The sequence below is a fragment of the Fundulus heteroclitus genome, unplaced genomic scaffold (assembly GCF_011125445.2).
Source record: "Fundulus heteroclitus isolate FHET01 unplaced genomic scaffold, MU-UCD_Fhet_4.1 scaffold_37, whole genome shotgun sequence".
NCBI classification, from domain to species: domain Eukaryota; kingdom Metazoa; phylum Chordata; class Actinopteri; order Cyprinodontiformes; family Fundulidae; genus Fundulus; species Fundulus heteroclitus.
The window spans coordinates 2,605,261-2,626,111 of record NW_023396781.1 but is presented as its reverse complement, the minus strand read 5'-3'; the positions used below and the strand labels follow the sequence as shown (position 1 = coordinate 2,626,111).

The 20,851-nt window shown below is 44.6% G+C and overlaps 1 protein-coding gene across 1 annotated transcript in view; it reads right to left on the bottom strand.

Moving 5' to 3' along the window:
* Positions 1-20,851, bottom strand: part of ltbp1 (latent transforming growth factor beta binding protein 1) — a 300,540-nt gene that overhangs the window by 76,782 nt on the left and 202,907 nt on the right. The window contains exon 17 of the mRNA XM_036130647.1: positions 4,878-5,000. Within this exon, the coding sequence (XP_035986540.1) occupies positions 4,878-5,000 (123 nt within the window). The remainder of the gene's footprint in view (positions 1-4,877; positions 5,001-20,851) is intronic.

Sequence of the window (20,851 nt, the reverse complement as noted above, 5' to 3'; positions counted from 1 at the left end):
GCCAGAGATCCAGTTCTCATCCTACTCCTTCCTGGGACTCTAAACGAGAGGCCGCCCTGCAGGAGCCATGCATGGGGCCTGGAAGAGGCCATGAGCTGAGTGAGAAATGAACCTCTCTGAAACTCAGTTCCTCCCTGGCATCGGGAGAAACTGCCAGCCAATTCAAAGATAAGTCTCTCACTTCTGCTTAAAACAGATGCCGAAGTGAAGAAATCCGTCTATGCCAGCTTTGTTTTGCTTTCTCAGCGGACTCCAGACGGAGCTGGTTCCAGGCAACGCAGAGCTGAAACGCTGGCACAGGAGCCTTCCCAATGCCGAGGAGAAATCTGCTTAAATCGGACTGCATCCAGGTCAGAGAACGTGGCAGAGACCAGGCCTCCGACCCCGACCCCGACCACATGGTGCTGCAGAGCTAAGCGCTAGCCTGCCAAGAGGAAACCAGTGATTCTCCCTGCTTTTACGTCCTTCCTGGAACGGCCAAAGTGGACAAAACTCACACATGAGGCACCAACAGGTTGGGCAGCGAGCTGAGGGTGACGTTAAAAGGTTTATTGGGAAATGTTTTGTGACTCATTTGGACACACAGTTGCTTTAAATACATGATTGATACACAGACTTGTTATCAGTGTATCAACCCTCCAGACCACTAAGGTCTTCTGGCTCCAGCCTACTCCACATACCTAGAACCAGAACTAAACATGGAGAAGCAGCATTTAGTTCCTATGCCCCGTTTATCTGGAACAAACTTCCAGAAAACTGTAAAAGTGCGGAAAGCCTGAGTTCTTTTAAATCAAGATTAAAAACACATCTGTTTAAAATTGCCTTTGACTGTTCTAGTTAAACAGTTTTACTGTTTTTAATGTTCTTTTTTGTTACTACATTCTATCCCTACTTGCTTTTATTCTATTTTCTATCTACATTTTATTATTTTGGTATATCTTAATCATGTAAAGCACTTTGTATTGTCTTGTACTGAATTGTGCTATATAAATAAATTTGCCTTGCCTTGCCTTGCCTTAAAACAAAGGGCTAACGGACGTAGCTCACGCTAGCCTTCGTTTCATGGTATTGCTAATATCATTTGAGTGTGTTTTTCTTTGGTTATAACAAGGTTATCTCCATAAGGGTTTCATACATTGATGGGACATTAATGTTTACGATTTCCAGACCACTCATTATGACTAAAAATAAAGCTAAAGCCTTTATCTGTTAGCGCTGAATGCCCGCTAGCCAAACTGCTATTAGCCTTGCTAAAATCCAGTTTCGGACATTACAAAAGGAGTGTTTTAAACCATAAAAGCTTAACCGTTCTGCTCAGCCATCCTTCAATGGTGCTATGAGCCTTATCCCAGCATTAATATCGAATATTAATGTTGGTGTAAAGGCAATTTTGATAACTTTATGCTGTAAGCTTTTAGCCACCGATTTGCTACAGCGACCCCAGACACCCGGTAGGAGAATCGCATTAACAAACTCGGTCATAAGGGTTTAAATGATTTTACTGGGCAAATCAGTCTTTGGAATATTATTTACTCAAAATAATGTTCTGGTTGACTTGGGCTTTGCATTGTGAATGGATTGAAACACATGCCAAATGTTTTTAACTCCATTCCATGCTTTTTGGAATCAGATCTGCAGTGAACCAGGATTCACTGAAGTATTCTGGTGATGATCAACCATTTTGTTTTGTCTTTTGTTTGTTTTTGCATGTAAATAGTTCCTTAGCTTAGCTTCTTTTTCTCTTCATTTTGCTTAGTAGTTTAGTTAAGTTTCACTAGCCTAGTAGAGAGGATTTGTTAATAGAAATATTGTGTTAATTCAGATAAACAGTATTACATAGTGATGTTCTCTGGAAGTTCATTTTATTTATGTTATTAAATTCTTGAACTCGAAAATAAGTTGTCACTCCTTTATTCTATGTGTGTGCAGGTTTTGCTGTTAAAAGATCGCTATTGCTCGAATTCATCCCTTTCAACTGTTGTCTTGATATCATTCTAAGAGCTGATCATCACCAGACAATACTTAACAGACAAAGGGTTATTTAATAAACATTAAATAACTATAAACAGTGTGTAATTGCACAACAAATGCTACACTCACTATAGGTTTTTCATAAAAAAAATGCATTCTTCAGTTAAAAGTTGTCAAAGAATTGAGCTCTACTCGTGAAAGCATTTATTTCAAGGCATTCATGTACAACACTGGCACCAGATCTGAAAGGGTTGTTGTGCATTGACCAGTCTTCCAGCCCTCAGCTTTTAGAACCATAATGGTGGGTTATTTCAGTCTTTGATGAGATCTATTGTGACATACAGTAAGTTACCACCATATTCTACTGTTGTTGCTGATGTGTCATTCACTTCGGATGTTTGCCAACACTAGTTCTTTGAGTAATAATTACAAAGTTTTATTGTTAATTTCGTAGTACTTTAAAGGTTGGTTAAGACTTTCCATCACTCTTTCAGAGGTACTTTTGGATTCTAGGTCACCTTCCCGGTCACAAAGCATCTCTGAATGGATGGATGGATGGATGGATGGATGGATGGATGATTCATGTTTTTGTCATCCCATGCCAGGTTTTATTTTTTGCTTTAAAGTCTCCATGTTCTCCTGCCATGTTGCTCTGATTTCCATCAGCCCACCTGTGTCTAGCCTAATGACCCGCCCCTAACCCCCGTCTCACCTGTGTGCAGCACTTCATAAGCTCTCCCCAGCCTCTAGTTCTCTGATTGTTGACCATCCTGGGCTGGTAGAAATTTAGCGTTATTTCACTGCTGCCATCCCGTGTGTCCTTGTTGTAGACCAAGTTTATTCTCTCAGATTATCCTCCTTGCCTCGCATATAGTGGATCTCTACTGCTCATCTGATAACTGGATACCAACCCTTACTATGGTCTCTGACTGCTCATTCCTGAAAGACCCCTCCATACAGCTGACTGCCTGTTTGTGAATGACTCTTGCTTGATTAACGACTACGTCTTTGAGTTTCCGATTTGATTGTGGAGTTGTGTTTCTAAAAGAATCCGCTGCTTTTGTTCCACAGTATCAGGCTGTTTCCCTGAGCTCCTAACTGGTCATCCACTCCGGCGTCACTGTAGTTGCTGCTTTCCAGTCTGCTTTTCTGTGCTACGGATTACTGAAGCTGGTCATTTTAAGCACTTGCTCTGGTGTACTTAAGTCACAAACCTGTTTTTTTTTCTCCCCACAGAGCTACCAGTGGTGATCCAAATTGAGGACCTTAAACCTGTTCAAAGATCAGGGGTGGTGGCCTAGTGGTTAGAGCACAGAGCTTCGGTCCCAGAGGTTCTGAGTTCAACTTCCACAAGCTGCCATTCTGGGTCCCTGAGCAAGACCCTTAACCCCCAATTGCTCCCCAGGCACAGCACAGTGGCAGCCCACTGCTCCCCAAGGGGATGGGTTAAGATGCAGAAGTGAATTTTTCTATTGTGAGATCAATAAAGTTCAATTATTATTATTATCAGTATACATATTTTTTTAGAATGCTGGCTCTTGTGTTATGGCTAAATGTCCAGGTCCTCAGTGGAAATACTTTTAATTACTGAAAACACTGCTTATCAGGTAATCTAAAGTGACTGAATACAAAGCAACTAGACTTCATGTTCTTTGTAACCTGGTTTGTATTTGAAAGGTTTCTTGAGTTCTGATCATGGACTGAGGGTATCAACCCAGTATATATCAATCACGCCTAGGACGATCATTAATAGGATGCACCAGTCCCTCCTGTGAGTCATTATCGTCACTTGTCACTTGGCAGAGGTTAATTAATGAAATCAACATGTTTAATAATTGTAAGAGATGAAATCAGTCAAGGCTGCCCTGTAATCGTTGATAATATTTAATGTTGGTTTCTTATGTTTTATGAAAAGTTCTCCATCAAATGACCAGTTTTCATCATCAAAGATGTGAGCAATAGTATTAGTGTTAGATTCTCAGGCGAATTTGACCCTCAGTGGATCCGGCGTCTGAGTCAGTGTTTTTCAGATATGCAATTTGAATTCTGGGCTACCATCTGCACTCATGCAGGTGAGTGCATCTGTACTATAAAACTGTCATACCTGACTGAGAACAAGTCAGTGAAAGACGCAGCAATGATAAAGGAAATGTCTTTCCACATTTGGAGGGGCTATAAAAAAACAAATGGTAATAAAGATTGCGGTTTTATTTTTAATCATCTACAAACTCATGTGTACAAAGAGATTTTTCAATAAATTACAATATCATTAAAATGTTACGTTATTTCATTAATTTAATTGAGAAAGTTCAGTGCAAATACTAAATTCATTAATCACTGTGTGACATATTCCAATACATTATTTCTATAAATGTTAATGATTAGGACAGAGTCCTCTCGAGGCTGTGGTCGTTTCTGTTTCTCATACACATTTTTCTACCACACTTTTCCCTTCCACTCAAATTTCCATTAACATGCTTGAAAACAGGACTCTGTGACCTTTTGGAGCCCAGCTTGTAGAAGATGTCTGCTGGACAACTTTCAAGTTAGCAGTCTTCTCCATGATTTTGTATTAAAGGATAACATAACATTCTATTTGAAAACGTCTTTAGTTAAATTTAGTTATGTAAAACTGACCTTTATATGAACCTTGTGGATTTGTTGGTTCCCATAAGCCATAATAAAAAACTAAAAGAAAAAAATGCTTGAAATACATCGCCTTGTACATATAATTCTATGTAATATATGAGTTTTACCTTTTGAACTGAATAACTGAAAAAGAAGGTTTCCAGTGACATTCTGCTATACAGAGACACACCAAAACTGATTTAACTGGTGAAAGAGAGGGCGCTTTAACTGACTTAACTTAATGAATAATGCTTCAGTAAGGGTCATGAATAGCATACCATAACACTGGTCTCCTGTTGACGACACTCTGAACCCAGGCCCACACTGACACACAAACGAGCCTTCAGTGTTCAGGCAATGGCCTCTGATACACACACGCTCATCATGGCACTCATCTATATCTGGAAAGGTACAAAGGTTTGTACACATCATCAACAAATGGTTAATAATTGTTATGTGTTATAACATAAACAGTGTGCCTTTTTCTGCAAACATTGTAAGGAGCCTTATTACACAACAGTTAAGGGGCAGGATGCAGCAAATTCTCACAGCTTGAATTCAGTTGCAGGAAATCTGAGAATTGATCCAGTTACATAAAGAATAAAGTAAAATAAATAATTTAATGTTTGGTCTATATTTAACTGATGTACTAAAGCAGAGACCGATAGTATTTAAACTCCATTATAAATATCCACAAAACACCGAGCCAAAGTCTCAAAAATGGGTTGAGCCTGATATGGTCCGCTATATTTGTATTTTTTCTGTTAATTTTGACCCTAAGAACCAATAATTGGAGGTCTGCTCTGCTGGAAATATTATGGAAAAAAATGTTGGCCATTTTAGTGTATGCACACATTATTTTTTTATCAGAAAAATGTGAGAGATGATTATTTTCCTCAAATCCTCAGTGGATTGTGTAGGCTGTCAATAAAAACATTCCAGATACACAGAACACATGTGCTGACAACAACTAGACAGAATAACTGCAAAATAACTCTGCAACAGGCAGCAAATTCAGATTCTGTTATAAACAAATTTCTTGAGCATTTCCAGTTTAATTTCACAAGTATGGTCAGTGTTTATTTACATTGGATGACGATGGCTCTAAAATTGATGCATTCTCATTTATTTCTCATAAAAGGTGATTTATCATCCACCTTGCCACAATATTAAACTGGGAGTATATTATGATGTAATGGCCTGATAATACAAGGGGGGGGGGGGGGGGGGCTTAAGCTTGGGTGCTTATCGGTACTTACATTGTGGCAAAGTTGGATGTGTGCTGATACACAAACAGAGGAATTTGGTGTACATGAAGGCAGATGTTCAGCCAAGCCAGTGAATGAATGATTACTGTTATAATGCTTGAGTTGTGGTTACGAGGATGGAGAGGTGGAGACTGTGGGCTGCACCTGTACAGCTGGACCAGGCCGGTCATGCAGCCACACAGTTACCAAAAGGCAAGTTTGCTCACCTTACAATGTACATATATGTTAATTAGTTGTTATTTATAAGGAAGTTGTTAAAATTATAACATATATTATGTTATCAGGAGTCTCGATCTGTCATATTATTTGTGCTTTATTGGCAATCAAGTACAATTGCCACAGAGTCCACCCCGTCACCCTGTCAACCCAATGCAATTTTAAATAAAAAAATATAATTTAAATTAAAGCCGCAAGCGGCGTCAAGCGGCCCTCGCAGCCAAGCGCCGCTCCGGCCAATTGGCCACCGCGGGGGTTCGCGGGTTTTTTTCTCCCCACAGAGCTACCAGTGGTGATCCAAATTGAGGACCTTAAACCTGTTCAAAGATCAGGGGTGGTGGCCTAGTGGTTAGAGCACAGAGCTTCGGTCCCAGAGGTTCTGAGTTCAACTTCCACAAGCTGCCATTCTGGGTCCCTGAGCAAGACCCTTAACCCCCAATTGCTCCCCAGGCACAGCACAGTGGCAGCCCACTGCTCCCCAAGGGGATGCGTTAAGATGCAGAAGTGAATTTTTCTATTGTGAGATCAATAAAGTTCAATTATTATTATTATCAGTATACATATTTTTTTAGAATGCTGGCTCTTGTGTTATGGCTAAATGTCCAGGTCCTCAGTGGAAATACTTTTAATTACTGAAAACACTGCTTATCAGGTTCGCGCACCAGTTTCTAAAATAGAGTTGCAATGCTTATGACTTATCAAAGAAAGTCACACACAAATATTTGCATTGTCAGCTGTGCCTTGAGGTAACAACATTACTGACTGATGAAAGCAAATCTGTAGACTAGGTTATGAAACATTGTTCAGCTAATTAAGTTCCATAAGTGAACAAACTTACAATGTGAATTTGTTGAGATTTAGTTGCAGCAGTCAAGATGACTTCTATAGTGCTTGTTAAAACAAGGAAAATATCATCTCTTTAGACCAAGAAAACTATCACATTTTATGAGATAGTTATCTAATTTTAAAGATATAATTATCTAACGTTATTACTCTTAGCAAGTTAAAGCTCCATAATAATTTTAGATCATGTTTTAGTTCCACTCTTTTATTATTATGCACATCTAGGCTACCTATAAATATAAAGTATGACATGCCAAAATATTTTTTTAACAAAAGGCAATTTTAGTAATTGCCTTGCAATTTTATATCTAAGCATTAAAAATGATAACATTTTACCAATTTTCATAGCAAGATGAAAATAACGACTATTTAACATTTTAAGTTTTTGTAAAAACTTTATTTCTTTTTTACCTACCTTTTGAAATTAATACTTTCTTCTACTTCTCCAAAATTATCCTTCAAGATTACTATTGTGCTGTCCTCACAACACGGGGCCATATGCAGCTGGACAGCTAGGACAAAGGTTTCCCACACAAGGTTTCCTTTTCTGGCGTTCTCGGAATAACCTTTATTTACAAATCTGGCTTAAAACATTCTGTCATGGTTGAGTTTGGGTTGGGCTTTGTTTTTCTGTTATTTTCATTTTTTCATCTTTTTTGAGTTAGGTTTAATTTTATTTGTTTTCAGTCATCAGTTATTTTCTGTCAATTTTCACCTCACCTCCTCAGCAGTCAGTCACACCTGTTATCATTTGCTGGTTAATTAGTCAAACCCTGGTTTCACCTGTTAGTTCTCTATTTAAACCTCCCTCTGTCTTCAGTTCAGCACTGGGCCGTCATCATTCCTCACCTATCCATGCCAGTCCCCGTTTTGCCTTGGAAGCTTTGTTTTGCTCCTGTTGTTAAGGTTAGTCCTGCCAGTTACTCTAAAGACTGTTCGTTTCACTGTTTGTTCCTGGAAAGGCTCTGCTCTGTGCCTTGGTGTCTCTCCAGTTCTGCTAACCTTACTAGCCGCCCTGGAGAAGCTCAGCTCTGTGCCCTGGTGTCTCTCAAGTTCTGCTAACCTGACTAGCCGCCCTGGTGAAGCTCAGCTCTGTGCCCTGGTGTCTTCTATGAACTGCTAACCTGAGTGCTATGAGGCCTGCTAGCCGAGCAGCTCTTAGCAAGTGTGGACTCTCTGTCTCCGGGCCGTCAGCTCCTGCCATCACCTTCACTCAGTTTCTGTGCAACCAGCTCCTCATCAGACCTCCACCCATCAACCTTGCAATAAAGACTCTCAAACTTTTAGTCCCGTGTGTGCATCCTGAGTTTATCGGTAAACAAAATCTTGACAGTACGGCCCAGTCACAAGGTAAACTCAGGCGCCATGCGGGACTTACCTGCAGGAGTTGACGACCCGGAAATCATCGCTTATTTAGAGATGTGCCAACGTCAGATGAGGGAAAGGTACGCCAGGATGGCTTCAGCCCGGAACCCTGCGCCACCGATCCGGGCCAACTCTACTCCCCTGGTGGTCCAAGTGGGTGTGGTAACGGCTACTTCAGAGCCCGGGAAAGGAAGCCGCTCAGCCTCTCGTCGTCTCGGTCATCATCTCCATGACTCACAGCTGGCCCCTCGAGTAAAGCACATCGTTCCACCTAGCAGACCCCCACGCATCAAGGAGAGCCAGCTGTGGGAGTTCTACTACGGAGACCGAGACGACCTTCTGCCCTGCTGGCCAGCTGCCACCCCGGAGATTGCCTCAGATTCCTCATCTGTCCCCTGCCGGCGAAGACAGCAGGACCACCGGCGCGGAGGGTCCGTCAAGGTTCAAGAGGATGATCCGCCTCCAACCTCGGCGCTCTCCGAAGCCTGTAGCCCGGCGCCGCTCTCCGAAGCCTGTAGCCCGGCGCCGCTCTCCGAAGCCTGTTGCCTGTCTCTGCCCGAAGTAGCCGAGGAATCGTTTCCGCCTCCAACCCCACTGCCTGCCGAAGCCTGTTGCCCGGCGCCGCTGCCCGCCGAAGCCTGTTGCCCGTCTCCGCCCGAAAGCTCCGCTCTGCTTGCCGCCGAAAGCTCCGAGCCGCCTAAAACAGACCCGTCGGCCGACGAGGGAGTTGTTTCGCCTCAAGCCGAGGCTGACGAGGGAGCTGTTCCGCCTCAAGCCGAGGCCTCCGAGGGAGCTGTTCCGCCTCAAGCCGAGGCCTCCGAGGGAGCTGCTTTGCCTCAAGCCGAGGCCTCCGAGGGAGCTGCTTTGCCTCAAGCCGAGGCCTCCGAGGGAGCCGCTTTGCCTCAAGCCGAGGCCTCCGAGGGAACTGTTCCGCCTCAGCCCGAGGCCTCCGAGGGAGCCGCTTTGCCTCAGCCCGAGGCCTCCGAGGGAGCCGCTTTGCCTCTGTTCAAGGAGGTCCAGGAGGACCTGCCTCCGCCAAAGTCCCGTGAGGAGGTCCAGGAGGACCTGCCTCCGCCCAAGTCCCGTGAGGAGGTCCAGGAGGACCTGCCTCCGCCCAAGCCTCGTGAGGAGGTCCAGGAGGACCTGCCTCCGCCCAAGCCTCGTGAGGAGGTCCAGGAGGATCCGCCTCTGGCCTCGGTTTCCGCCGAGACCTGTAGCTTGGTGCCGCCTCCGACTGATCTGTTTGGCCGGAGCCGCAGATTGCGGACTTCGAGCCGCTCGACTCTGCCTCGTCGGGGCCGTCCACCACGGCGCCTGCCTCTGACTCCTCTGTTTGGCCGGAGCCGCAGACTGCGGACTTCGAGCCGCTCGACTCTGCCTCGTCGGGGCCGTCCACCACGGCGCCCACCTCTGACTCCTCTGTTTGGCCGGAGCCGCAGACTGCGGACTTCGAGCCGCTCGACTCTTCCTCGTCGGGGCCGTCCACCACGGCGCCCGTCTCTGACTTTCCTGTTCGGCCGGAGCCGCCGACCGCGGTCTCTGGGCCGCTTGACTTTGCCTCGTCGGGGCCGCCCTCCTCGAGGGTTTAGTCGGGCGATGCTGCTCCGCCGCCTGCCTCGTCCAGGACGACCTCCACAAAGACTTTTCTTTTTTGCTTAGCAACCGCCTTTGCCTGAGCCCTTAAGGCCAGTGCCTTCTGTTATTTTTTGGGCTCAATTTCAGTTTTTGTTCTACTTAGGATTTTGGGATTTTAGAGTTATTTAGGGGTTCTTGTTTCCTCAGAATTCTTAGTCTCTGTTTTTGCTTTTGTTTGTCCTGCTCCGTTTAGGATTCTAGATTTTGCCTTAGTTTCCAAGCTTTGCTTTATTTCCTCATTTGTAGCCTTAGTTCTCTGGTTTTCTCGTTAGTTTACTTATTCATGTTCTAGTTTTCTTGTTTTGCCTTAATTTCTAGTTTAGCCTTAGTCTCCTATTTTGCTTAAGTATTGTTTTTTTTTACCTTAGTAAACAAAATCTTGACACATTCTTTTTGTAAAAAGACGAATATTTTCCAAGGCAGAAGTGTGTAGAACAAATCCAGCTTCAACATGAGTAGTTTCTCTAACTTCCTCGCTGAAAAGCAGCTTTAACCAGAGCAAAATATGTCAAAGATCTTTTTTTAAGGTGAGAGCACTCACTATCTCACATAATTCACATAGAGCTCTAACAAAGTTGTGATGTTTCACTCTGATTAAATATGAACCCAAAACGTTTCTAACTGTTTTTACCATGGATTGCCTCTGACTAAGAATGAATTAATATCTTATTTATGTAATGTATTCACAACATGAATTCCTTGCTGTCAAAAGGCAGAACAACTATAACGTTACTTTCTATAATTATTACAGGCTCTGCTGAGATGTCATATTCGGGAGAGTGCTTAGCCACCCTGACACAAATATGGATTAACTTCATTTCATGTGCACTCGTGAACTTGTTTTAGTTAATTTAGTTTTCTTGATGTACTGCAGAGCGTGATGAGGTCTGTTGTGCTGTTGTGTGCACTGGTTTGAGGGGACAGTTGGTGTTGTCTGTTGAAACCCATCTTCTTAAGCTGCACATTCAGTAAAGTTACAAGATTTCTTGCAACCTCTCATATGGAACCAGTCTAAAAAATAAATTTGCATTTTATTGTAAATATAAATTACGCATTTTCCTCGCCCGTCCACTATGCAATACACACGTACGCGTTGGGCAGCGCTCCCCCACGACTCACAAAAAATCTGGTGCAGATCGGTCGATGCAGCGAGGAGATACAGCTGTTGAATAATGATAATGCATTTGGCCACCGGACTGGACTAAAGCGTTCGGTGGGCCGGGTTCGGCACGCAGGCCGTACGTTTGACACCCCTGGTTTAAACATTAGTATACCAATTTAATTAAAGGTATCTTACTAGCTGTTAATCCAGCTTCATGTGAAAAGTTAACAAAACCTTTTTAGCTATTTAAAGTTAATTGTTATTTCATGTGTTTAAGGGTTTCGTTTCTTGCATTATGACAGCTTTTATGAAAGTTTGACATCTAAATTGGTGGATACACACCCAAAAGTAATAATGTAAAAGTAACACTTTAGCAATTGGAATATTGCTAAAGTAACACTTTAGCAATATTCCACATGCGTATGTTGTGTACCAACTACTATCGTAATTCCTAACAGAGCACTTCACTCTCAGACCGCAGATCTTCTGGTTGTTCCTAAAATCTCTAAAAGCAGAATGGGAGGCAGATCCTTTAGCTATCAGGCTCTTCTCCAGACGCCACACCAATCCGCCCTGTCGATCTCCCGCTCGATCTTCCCCTCATTCCTGAATAAGAGCCCAAGATACTTGAACTTCTCCACTAGAAGCTGGCTCTTGGGACTTTCCTTTTTGACAAAGCTTATAGTTAGAGTGGCTCATGTTATCCTGGGCTACCTCTATAGTTATACTGCTATAAGCTTAGGCCACTGCAGGACATCAGGGCCTATATTTCTCACTCTACTGAGTTCTACTGTTCTCCAGTCTTGCACAACTGTTGTCATTACAGCTTTTAACTTTTTGTTCTCTCTCTTTTTTCTTCATAGTAGGTACACCTGGTCTGGCGTTCTGTTAGATGTGGCATCATCCAAGGAAGACTGATCACCCGCTACTACCATCTAATGTAGAACAGATTACTGGATCAATGTGTGCTTCTGTGCTTTTTTGTCTCTCTTGTTGTGTCTCTGCTCTGTCTTCTGTAACCCCCAGTCGGTCGAGGCAGATGACCGTTTATACTGAGCCTGGTTCTGCTGGAGGTTTTCCTTCCAGTTATTGGGGAGTTGCCGCTACAAGCTTGCTCAATATGAGGGATTGCTTCAAAGCCATGGACAATGCAGACAACTCTCCCTGTGGCTCTACGCTTCTTCAGGAGGGAATGCTGCTTGTGAAGACTTTGATGCAATCAACTGGTTCCCTTACATAGGAATCTGTATAATCTGATCCAATGTGTATAATCTGATTGATTTTGACTTTGTAAAGTGCCTTGAGATGACATGTTTCATGAATTGTCTTCCGTCTTCTTCCGCTTATCTGGGGTCGGGTCGCGGGGGTAGCAGCTTCAGTAGGGAGGCCCAGACGTCCCTCTCCCCAGCCACTTGGGCCAGCTCCTCAGGAGGAATCCCAAGGCGTTCCCAGGCCAGCCGGGAGACATAGTCCCTCCAGCGTGTCCTGGGTCTTCCCCTGGGCCTCCTCCCGGTTGGACGTGCCCGGAACACCTCACCAGGGAGGCGTCCAGGAGGCATCCTGACCAGATGCCAGAGCCACCTCAACTGGCTTCTCTCGACGTGGGGGAGCAGCGGCTCTACTCTGAGTCCTCCCCGGATGACTGAGCTCCTCACCCTATCTCTAAGGGAGAGCCCAGACACACTACGGAGAAAACTCATTTCAGCCGCTTGTATCCGGGATCTCGTTCTTTCGGTCACAACCCAAAGCTCGTGACCATAGATGAGGGTAGGAACGTAGATCGACCGGTAAATCGAGAGCTTCACCTCTTGGCTCAGCTCTCTCTTCACCACAACAAATCGGTACAGTGCCCGCTTCACAGCAGACGCTGCACCAATCCGCCTGTCCATCTCCCGCTCCATCTTCCCCTCATTCGTGAACAAGACCCCAAGATACTTGAACTCCTCCACTAGGGGCAGCACATCCTCCCCAACCCGGAGAAGGCACTTTACCCTTTTCCGGTTCAAGACCATGGTCTCGGATTTGGAGGCACTGATTTTCATCCCGGCCGCTTCGCACTCGGTTGCGAACCGCTCCAGTGACAGCTGTAGATCACGCCCTGATGAAGCCAATAGGACCACGTCATCCGCGAATAGCAGAGACGCAATCCTTAGGCCACCAAAACGGATCCCCTCAACACCTTGGCTGCGCCTAGAAATTCTGTCCATAAAAGTTATGAACAGAGTCAGTGGCAAAGGGCAACCTTGGCGGAGTCCAACTCTCACCGGAAACGAGTCCGACTTACTGCCGGCAATGCGGACCAGACTCTGACCCCGGTCGTACATAGACCTGACAGCCCTTATTAAAGGGTCCGGTACTCCATACTCCCGGAGTACCCCCCACAGGATCCCCCGGGGGACACGGTCGAATGCCTTCTCCAGATCCACAAAGCACATGTAGACTGGTTGGGCAAACTCCCATGCCCCCTCAAGAATCCTGCTGAGGGTATAGAGCTGGTCCAGTGTTCCACGGCCAGGACGAAAACCACACTGCTCTTCCTAAATCCGAGATTCGACTATCCGACGGACCCTCCTTTCCAGAACCCCTGAATAGACCTTACCAGGGAGGCTTAAGAGTGTGATTCCTCTGTAGTCGGAACACACCCTCCGGTCCCCCTTTTTAAATAGGGGGACCACCACCCCAGTCTGCCAATCCAGGGGAACTGCCCCCGATGTCCACGCAATGTTGCAGAGCTGCGTTAACCAACACAGCCCCACAACATCCAGAGCCTTAAGGTACTCAGGGCGAATCTCATCCACCCCCGGGGCCTTGCCACCGAGGAGCTTTTTAACAACCTCGGCAACCTCAGCACCAGAGATGGGAGAACCCGACCCAGAGTCCTCAGGCTCTGCTTCCTCAATGGAAGACGTGTTGGTGGGATTAAGGAGGTCTTCGAAGTATTCCGCCCACCGATGCACGACGTCCCGAGTCGAGGTCAGCAGCACACCACCCCCACTGTAAACAGTGTTGGTACTGCACCGCTTCCCCTTCCTGAGACGCCGGATAGTGGACCAGAATCGCTCCGAAGCCGTACGGAAGTCTTTCTCCATGGCCTCTCCGAACTCTTCCCACACCCGAGTTTTTGCCTCGGCGACCAGCCGAGTCGCCTGCCGCTTCGACTGCCGGTACATATCAGCTGCTTCCGGAGTCCCACAGGCAAAAAAGCCCGGTAGGACTCGTTCTTCAGCTTGACGGCTTCCCTCACCGCTGGTGTCCACCAGCAGGTTCGAGGGTTGCCGCCGCAACATGCACCGACAACCTTGCGGCCACAGCTCCAACTAGCCGCCTCAACAATAGAGGCGTGGAACATGGTCCATTCAGACTCAATGTCCCCCACCTCCCTCGGGACGTGTTTAAAGTTCTCCCGGAGGTGGGAGTTAAAGCTCCGCCTCACAGGGGACTCCGCCAGACGTTTCCAGCAAACCCTCACAGTGCGTTTGGGCCTGCCCGGTCGGACCGGCTTCCTCCCCCGCCATCGGAGCCAACACACCACCAGATAGTGGTCGGTGGAGAGCTCCGCCCCTCTCTTCACCCGAGTGTCCAAGACATACGGCCGCAGGTCAGATGAAACGACAACAAAGTCGATCATTGAACTGCGACCTAGGGTGTCCTGGTGCCAAGAGCACATATGGACACCCTTATGCTTGAACATGGTGTTTGTGATGGACAATCCATGACAAGCACAGAAGTCCAACAACAAAACACCACTCAAGTTCAGATCAGGTGGGCCATTCCTCCCAACCACGCCCCTCCAGGTCCCACTGTCATTGCCCACGTGAGCGTTGAAGTCCCTCTCAAGGAGACTGGTTCCGGAGCCAGAGCGGTGCGTCGAGGTGAGTCCAACTATCTCTAGTCGGAACCTCTCAACCTCGCGCACAAGCTCAGGCTCCTTCCCCACCAGAGAGGTGACATTCCACGTCCCAAGAGCCAGCTTCTGCAGCCGAGGATCGAAACGCAAGAATTGGTGCCATATAAATAAAATTGAATTGAATTGAATTGAATAGCTTAAAGCATGGCTTGGGGCTGATCATTTAAAAGACGTATGGCAAACGTATGGCAGCTGCGTTTGAGGTGACTTCGCCATGCCGCCACGCCGCCCTGCTCCATCGAATCCACTTGGGGCTGGAATCCACAACACACCAACATGTCTTCTGTCTCTGGACACAGTTTCATGTTGATTAGCTCAGAGGGGTAACATAGCGACCGTTTACAGCAAAACATGACATTTCCTGTTTTCAGGGGGCGCGGCCTAAATTATGTCATAATTTGATCATTGGATGTGGTAGAAGATCCAATGATGATCAATCAAGGAAAGTTTGGTGCCCATATGTGTATCTGTGTAGGAGATATAACACTTTTATTTTTTGTGGCAAATAGGTGAACTTTGACCTTTGCTAACGCCCCTTCAGCATGCTCAAAAACTCACCGTTTTGATAACTTTTAATTGGCCATGCCTTATGATCAGACTGCCCGAGTTTCAAGCCGCTCGCTCAAAATTTCTAGGAGTTCCATCAAATACCAATGCTATAAACGTCAAAAATTGGATCAAAATCAGACCTTCAATCTAAAATGGCCAACATCCTGTGATACAGGATGCAATTATCACAGGATGTGATACATTAATTGTAAATTCTGAGCGTCTTGTTGAGCTCTACAACTGTACCACATCTCATGTCTCTACGATGAAGTAAGTGAATAGCAAAGGGTCCTTTGAAAATTTCTAGGTGCCTAATTAACACTACAGATACAATAGGCCTTCGCAGCGCTTCGCTGCTCGGGCCTAAAAATCTCTCTCGTTGTTCATAGCGCTATTTATCCCTATCATTCTATTTCACACGGAAACAAACGCATGTGAACACTCAGACAGAAAAGCATGCATACATGTGGTTTGCAGGTCCACTAGGACCGTAGGTGTAGTCTTTGTTAGATGACTCAGACAAACAAGGCTGATTCAGCCTGTGAAATAAGTGGCGAGGAGGTTGGATGCGGTTCATATTTCTCATTCTGTAGTATCCTGCTGCTGCAGGAAAGATTCGGGAGTGACACCTGCATGATAGCTGGCCCTGCTATCATGCAGTCAGCTCATGCAGATCGAGACGCCATGACTCTTTATTTAACACAATACAGAGTTGTTGTCTTCAGTCACAACGAAGGCTGCAAACCGAAAAATATCCAGTGACCGTGTAAAGCATACATTCTTAGCAGAAACCAACAAACCATAGTTCTCGCTGTGAAATTTGACTATAAAACTGTTATGCCAGAAGCTGTTTGAATATGATTATTATTATTAATTATAATTTGGTGTTATAATTTTAATAATAGGTTATTGAAACTCAAATATTAGCTATAACAAAATATGACTCAAATGGTGGTGATACCAGCGGTAAGCTTGTAATAATAACACTGATGCATTTATTAATTAGCTGTTATGAACTCATTATAACTGCAATTAGAGTTTAAACCCTTACTTCTTTATCGCCAATCCGATGATTGTGTCTCTGTTTTAATGTCAGATGTTAACACGAAAGTGGTAACTCTATTTTCTGAAAGACCATGCAACTGTGAATTGGAATGAACACAAACAATTACTATTCCACAAATTGTTGCTTTTATTGAACCAAAGGCAATTCCCTGTTACAGTAATACTCTGATTCAACAACCATTGGAACCCTACTCACTAGATTAGATTAGATTAACTTTTATTGTCCCAAAGGAAATTTGATTTGGGTTACAAACTCTGGCTGCTGCACTACTAAACTAAACAAAATATATGTGAAAATAAAGATAAAAAATTAATTAAAATAAGAAGTAGCAAATCTTAGTTCACTCAGTTGTTTAAACATCACATTCAAGATTCAGCATTTAACGTAGCAGCATTGACAGACAAAACAAGTTTGAGAATCCCACTGGACGCTTTAATGTTTTCCAACAAGCTAGTTCAGCTTAGCTAGCTACAGTTTAGCTATGCTACACCCTTCCAAGATGCCGACTATGACGACAAGTGACCCTTATGCATCACCTTGCATGATGCGTAAGGGGAGGTCTTAATGACGTAACCAACGCTTACGCTGATGTGGGGTGGTACCTCGCTCAGATAGGGAGCGGCTTGGCTGAGGAGTTTAAAGAAAGACCGCAAACTGAGGTTTAACAAAAAGATTGAACCCGCTGATAAGAGGACAGGGACAGAGAGGAACAGAGGAAAGAATTGAAGAAGATGGAAAAAACGACCCGCGGCGGAGTCATATATAAAACACAAACCAGCACAGCCAAAATCACGTACAAAAAGCATGCACATACAACAGAAAATGTTCAACAGTTAAAACAAACTCCGTTTTGGAGTAAACATAGAATTAAACCAAGTTCCTACTTCCGCCCAGGCACACCTAAATCATCTTACGGGTGAAAAGAGAAATAAAAATAAAAGGGGAAAGCCCCGTTGCTTGTGTTGTTTCAGGGGTGTCCCAGCTCCAAATCCGTGGGCGTCCGGGAGCGCAGGTCCGTCAGGCAGCAAGGAAAAGGGGAGGGGGGTTCCTCTGGGCTGTTGAGACGCTTTGTTTGGCCAAAACCAAAGCGTGGTCCCTTTTACGATCACTGGGAGATAAGGCGGGTCTCAGTCTTTGATCAAAGGGAATTCAAAAGTACTTTTTAAGTCGACCTCCTGCATCAGGATGGAGTTGCTTCGGTAATCTTCGGTCCAGCAAAGAATTATCGAGCACGTGGCGTGTGGGGGTTGAAACCCACGGAAAGAATCAGCTGCATGTCTTCTCGTACTGGCAGAGCGCCAAGAAGAAGGATTAGCGCAGAGCGTCCATCACTTATAAAACTTTTCTGTTGCAACGTTATCTTGTCGCTTCGTCGTTAGGGTCGGCGGCCATTTTGGGCTGTGTTGCATGATGGGAGTTGGTGGCCATTTTGACCACATTGCATCATAGGGAATGCAGTCTGTCACGTACCAAACTGGCGTTACAAAACATTCCTTTTCTTTTTCCAAATATATTGTAAGTGTGCCATGGATCTGGATCTAAATATCCAGTATGTCTTTCAGAATTTCGAGAGTAGCCTAAATTCTATTGAGGTTTTGATGTTGATTGCTAAATAGTAGTGGTATCATCAAAGATCAATTGATTTTGGTTGGATTTTTATAATTTTATCTGTGAAATGCGTATACTGTTTGGTGAAAAGAATGGCTTATTGAATGATGTCATAACTTTGGCAAATAGTTAATTGCCAATGAAGATTAAAAAGAAAATATTGAAGAAAAATGAGAAAACGCCAAAATCATGTAGAAATGTGTTTTAAGAGTTATTCTGTCAGTGGATGTTGTCTGCAGATGTGTTCTGTGTATCTGGAATGCATTTATTTGCAGCCTACACAACCCACTGTGTATTTGAGGGAAAGAATCATCTCTAACATTCTTCTAATAAAAAAATAAAGTGTGTATACACTAAAATGGCCACAATTTTTTTCCGCAATATTTCCAGCAGAGCTGATCCTCCAATTATTGGTTCTTAGGGTTAAAATAAAAAAGTACGGCAGACAATGTCAGGTTCAACCCATTTTATTGAGCTTTTGGCTCCCTGACTATTAGTACCTAATCTATTCAGGTCAGCACGGGTCGTGTCAGTTCCACATGGTTTGATTCATTTTACATTACAATAGGCTCTGTGCACAGATGTATTCACGTACTTCCGCTTCATCTAAAAGTCGGCACTCCAGTTTCTGGTTTATTTCCTGTCTCAATCCATCAGTGAAAATTATAAAATGTCATTCACTAGATGTTTACAAGAGATGCCTAAGATTAGTATCAGCGATGTCCATCGTATCGTTGATAGTTGGTCTCATGCTCCGACAAGCAAGCCTAATAATTCAATTCAATTTTATTTATATAGGGCCAATTCACAACATGTCATCTCAAGGCACTTTACAATGTCAAATTCACTCAAATCATCCAAACAGATTGGTCAGAAAGTGTCCTATCTAAGGAAACCCAGTAGATTGCATCAAGTCTTGACAAGCAGCATTCACTGCTCCTGAAAGAGCTTAGAGCCACAGTGGAGAGTTGTCTGCATTGTTGATGGCTTTGCAGCAATCCCTCATACTGAGCTTGCATGGAGCGACAGTGGAGAGGAAAACTCCCCTTTAACAGGGAAGAAAACCTCCAGCAGAACCAGGCTCAGTGTGAACAGTCATCTGCTTTGACTGACTGGGAGTTAGAGAAGACATAGCACAAACACAAAAAGCAGAGAAGCACATATTGATCAAGAAATCCTTTGTACACTCAACAAAAATATAAACGCAACACTTTTGGTATTGCTCCCATTTTTTATCAGAATCAGAATCAAGTTTAATCGGCAAGTAGGTTTGCACTTAAGAGGAATTTGACTTGGTGTTGATGGTGCAGACAAAAAATAAGAATACAGTAAAATAAGAAGTAAAAGGATATACACATGGAAGCTGTATACACTCAGCAGACTGTGCGTCAATGTAACGCAGAAGCTTGTAAGCCCTGAACGGGGGAGAGAGACAGTGTCCAGTTTCACGGGCGGCTCTTGGCCTAGTTCATAAGGCCGTTAGCAGATGGGAAAAAACCTCTTGTGTTCTTGTGGCGTGAGGTTTTGGTCCTGATGGACCGCAGCCTCCTGCCAGAGGGAAGTGACTGAAATAGTCTGTGACTGGGTGAAGGGATCAGCCACAATCTTTCCTGCACGCCTCAGAGTTCTGGAGGCGTACAGGTCCTGGAGAGATGGAAGATTGCAACCAATCACCTTCTCTGCAGACCGGATGACACGCTGCAGTCTGCCCTTGTCCTTAGCGATGGCCCCAGCGTACCAGATAGTGATGGAGGAGGTGAGGATGGACTCGTTGATGGAGGAGTAGAATTGCACCATCATTGTCCTTGGCAGGTTGAATTACGTCAGCTGCCGCAGGAAGTACATCCTCTGCTGGGCTTTCTTGGTGAGGGAGGTGATGTTCAGCTCCCACTTTAGGTGGGCTACAGTGACACGCAATATATATATATATATATATATATATATATATATATATATATATATATATATATATATATATATATATATATATGTATACACACACACACACATATATATATATACTAGGGCTGGGCAAGTTAACGCGTTAATTTTGCGTTAATTCATTACACTATTAACGGCGATATTTATTTTATCGCGCATTAACGCATGTTGCTCACATGCTTTCAGTCATTGTCAGTCAGCAGGCGCGCTGACTACATCGCGCTGTCACGGCAGCACTCTCCCGCTCCCCCTCCCCTCTCGTACATGGCTCAGCGGCGTCAGCCAATCAGCACGCAGGCTCAGCCTGGCCCGCCCACTCAGCTCTCACACAAACTTAGCAAAGAAACAGCTGAGAGAGACCGCAGCAGCGAAAAAACATGAACAAGGGAAGTAGCACCGTTCGGCTTTATTTTAATACCGTAAATGAAATCAAGCTGTATGTTTTGTAAAAAGCCGGTTCATTTCAGTGGAAACACAACAAATTTATCTAAGCACGTGAAAAAACATGAAAACGTCGAGCCCCAGAAATGGAGAGAGGAGACGAAACTTCTCTCACTGCCCCGACAGACCCACAGACGTCTCTGACTGAGGCGTTTCAGTCCTCCAGGGAACATCCAGGTAGATCAGTGGATGGATGGATGGATGGATGGATGTTACTGGAGCCCACACATAACATGTAATTAGGACCTTGAAAGAACCCAGTACATATATTAAAAAGTGTTATTTAAGATAAGATAACATTAGCTAATCCT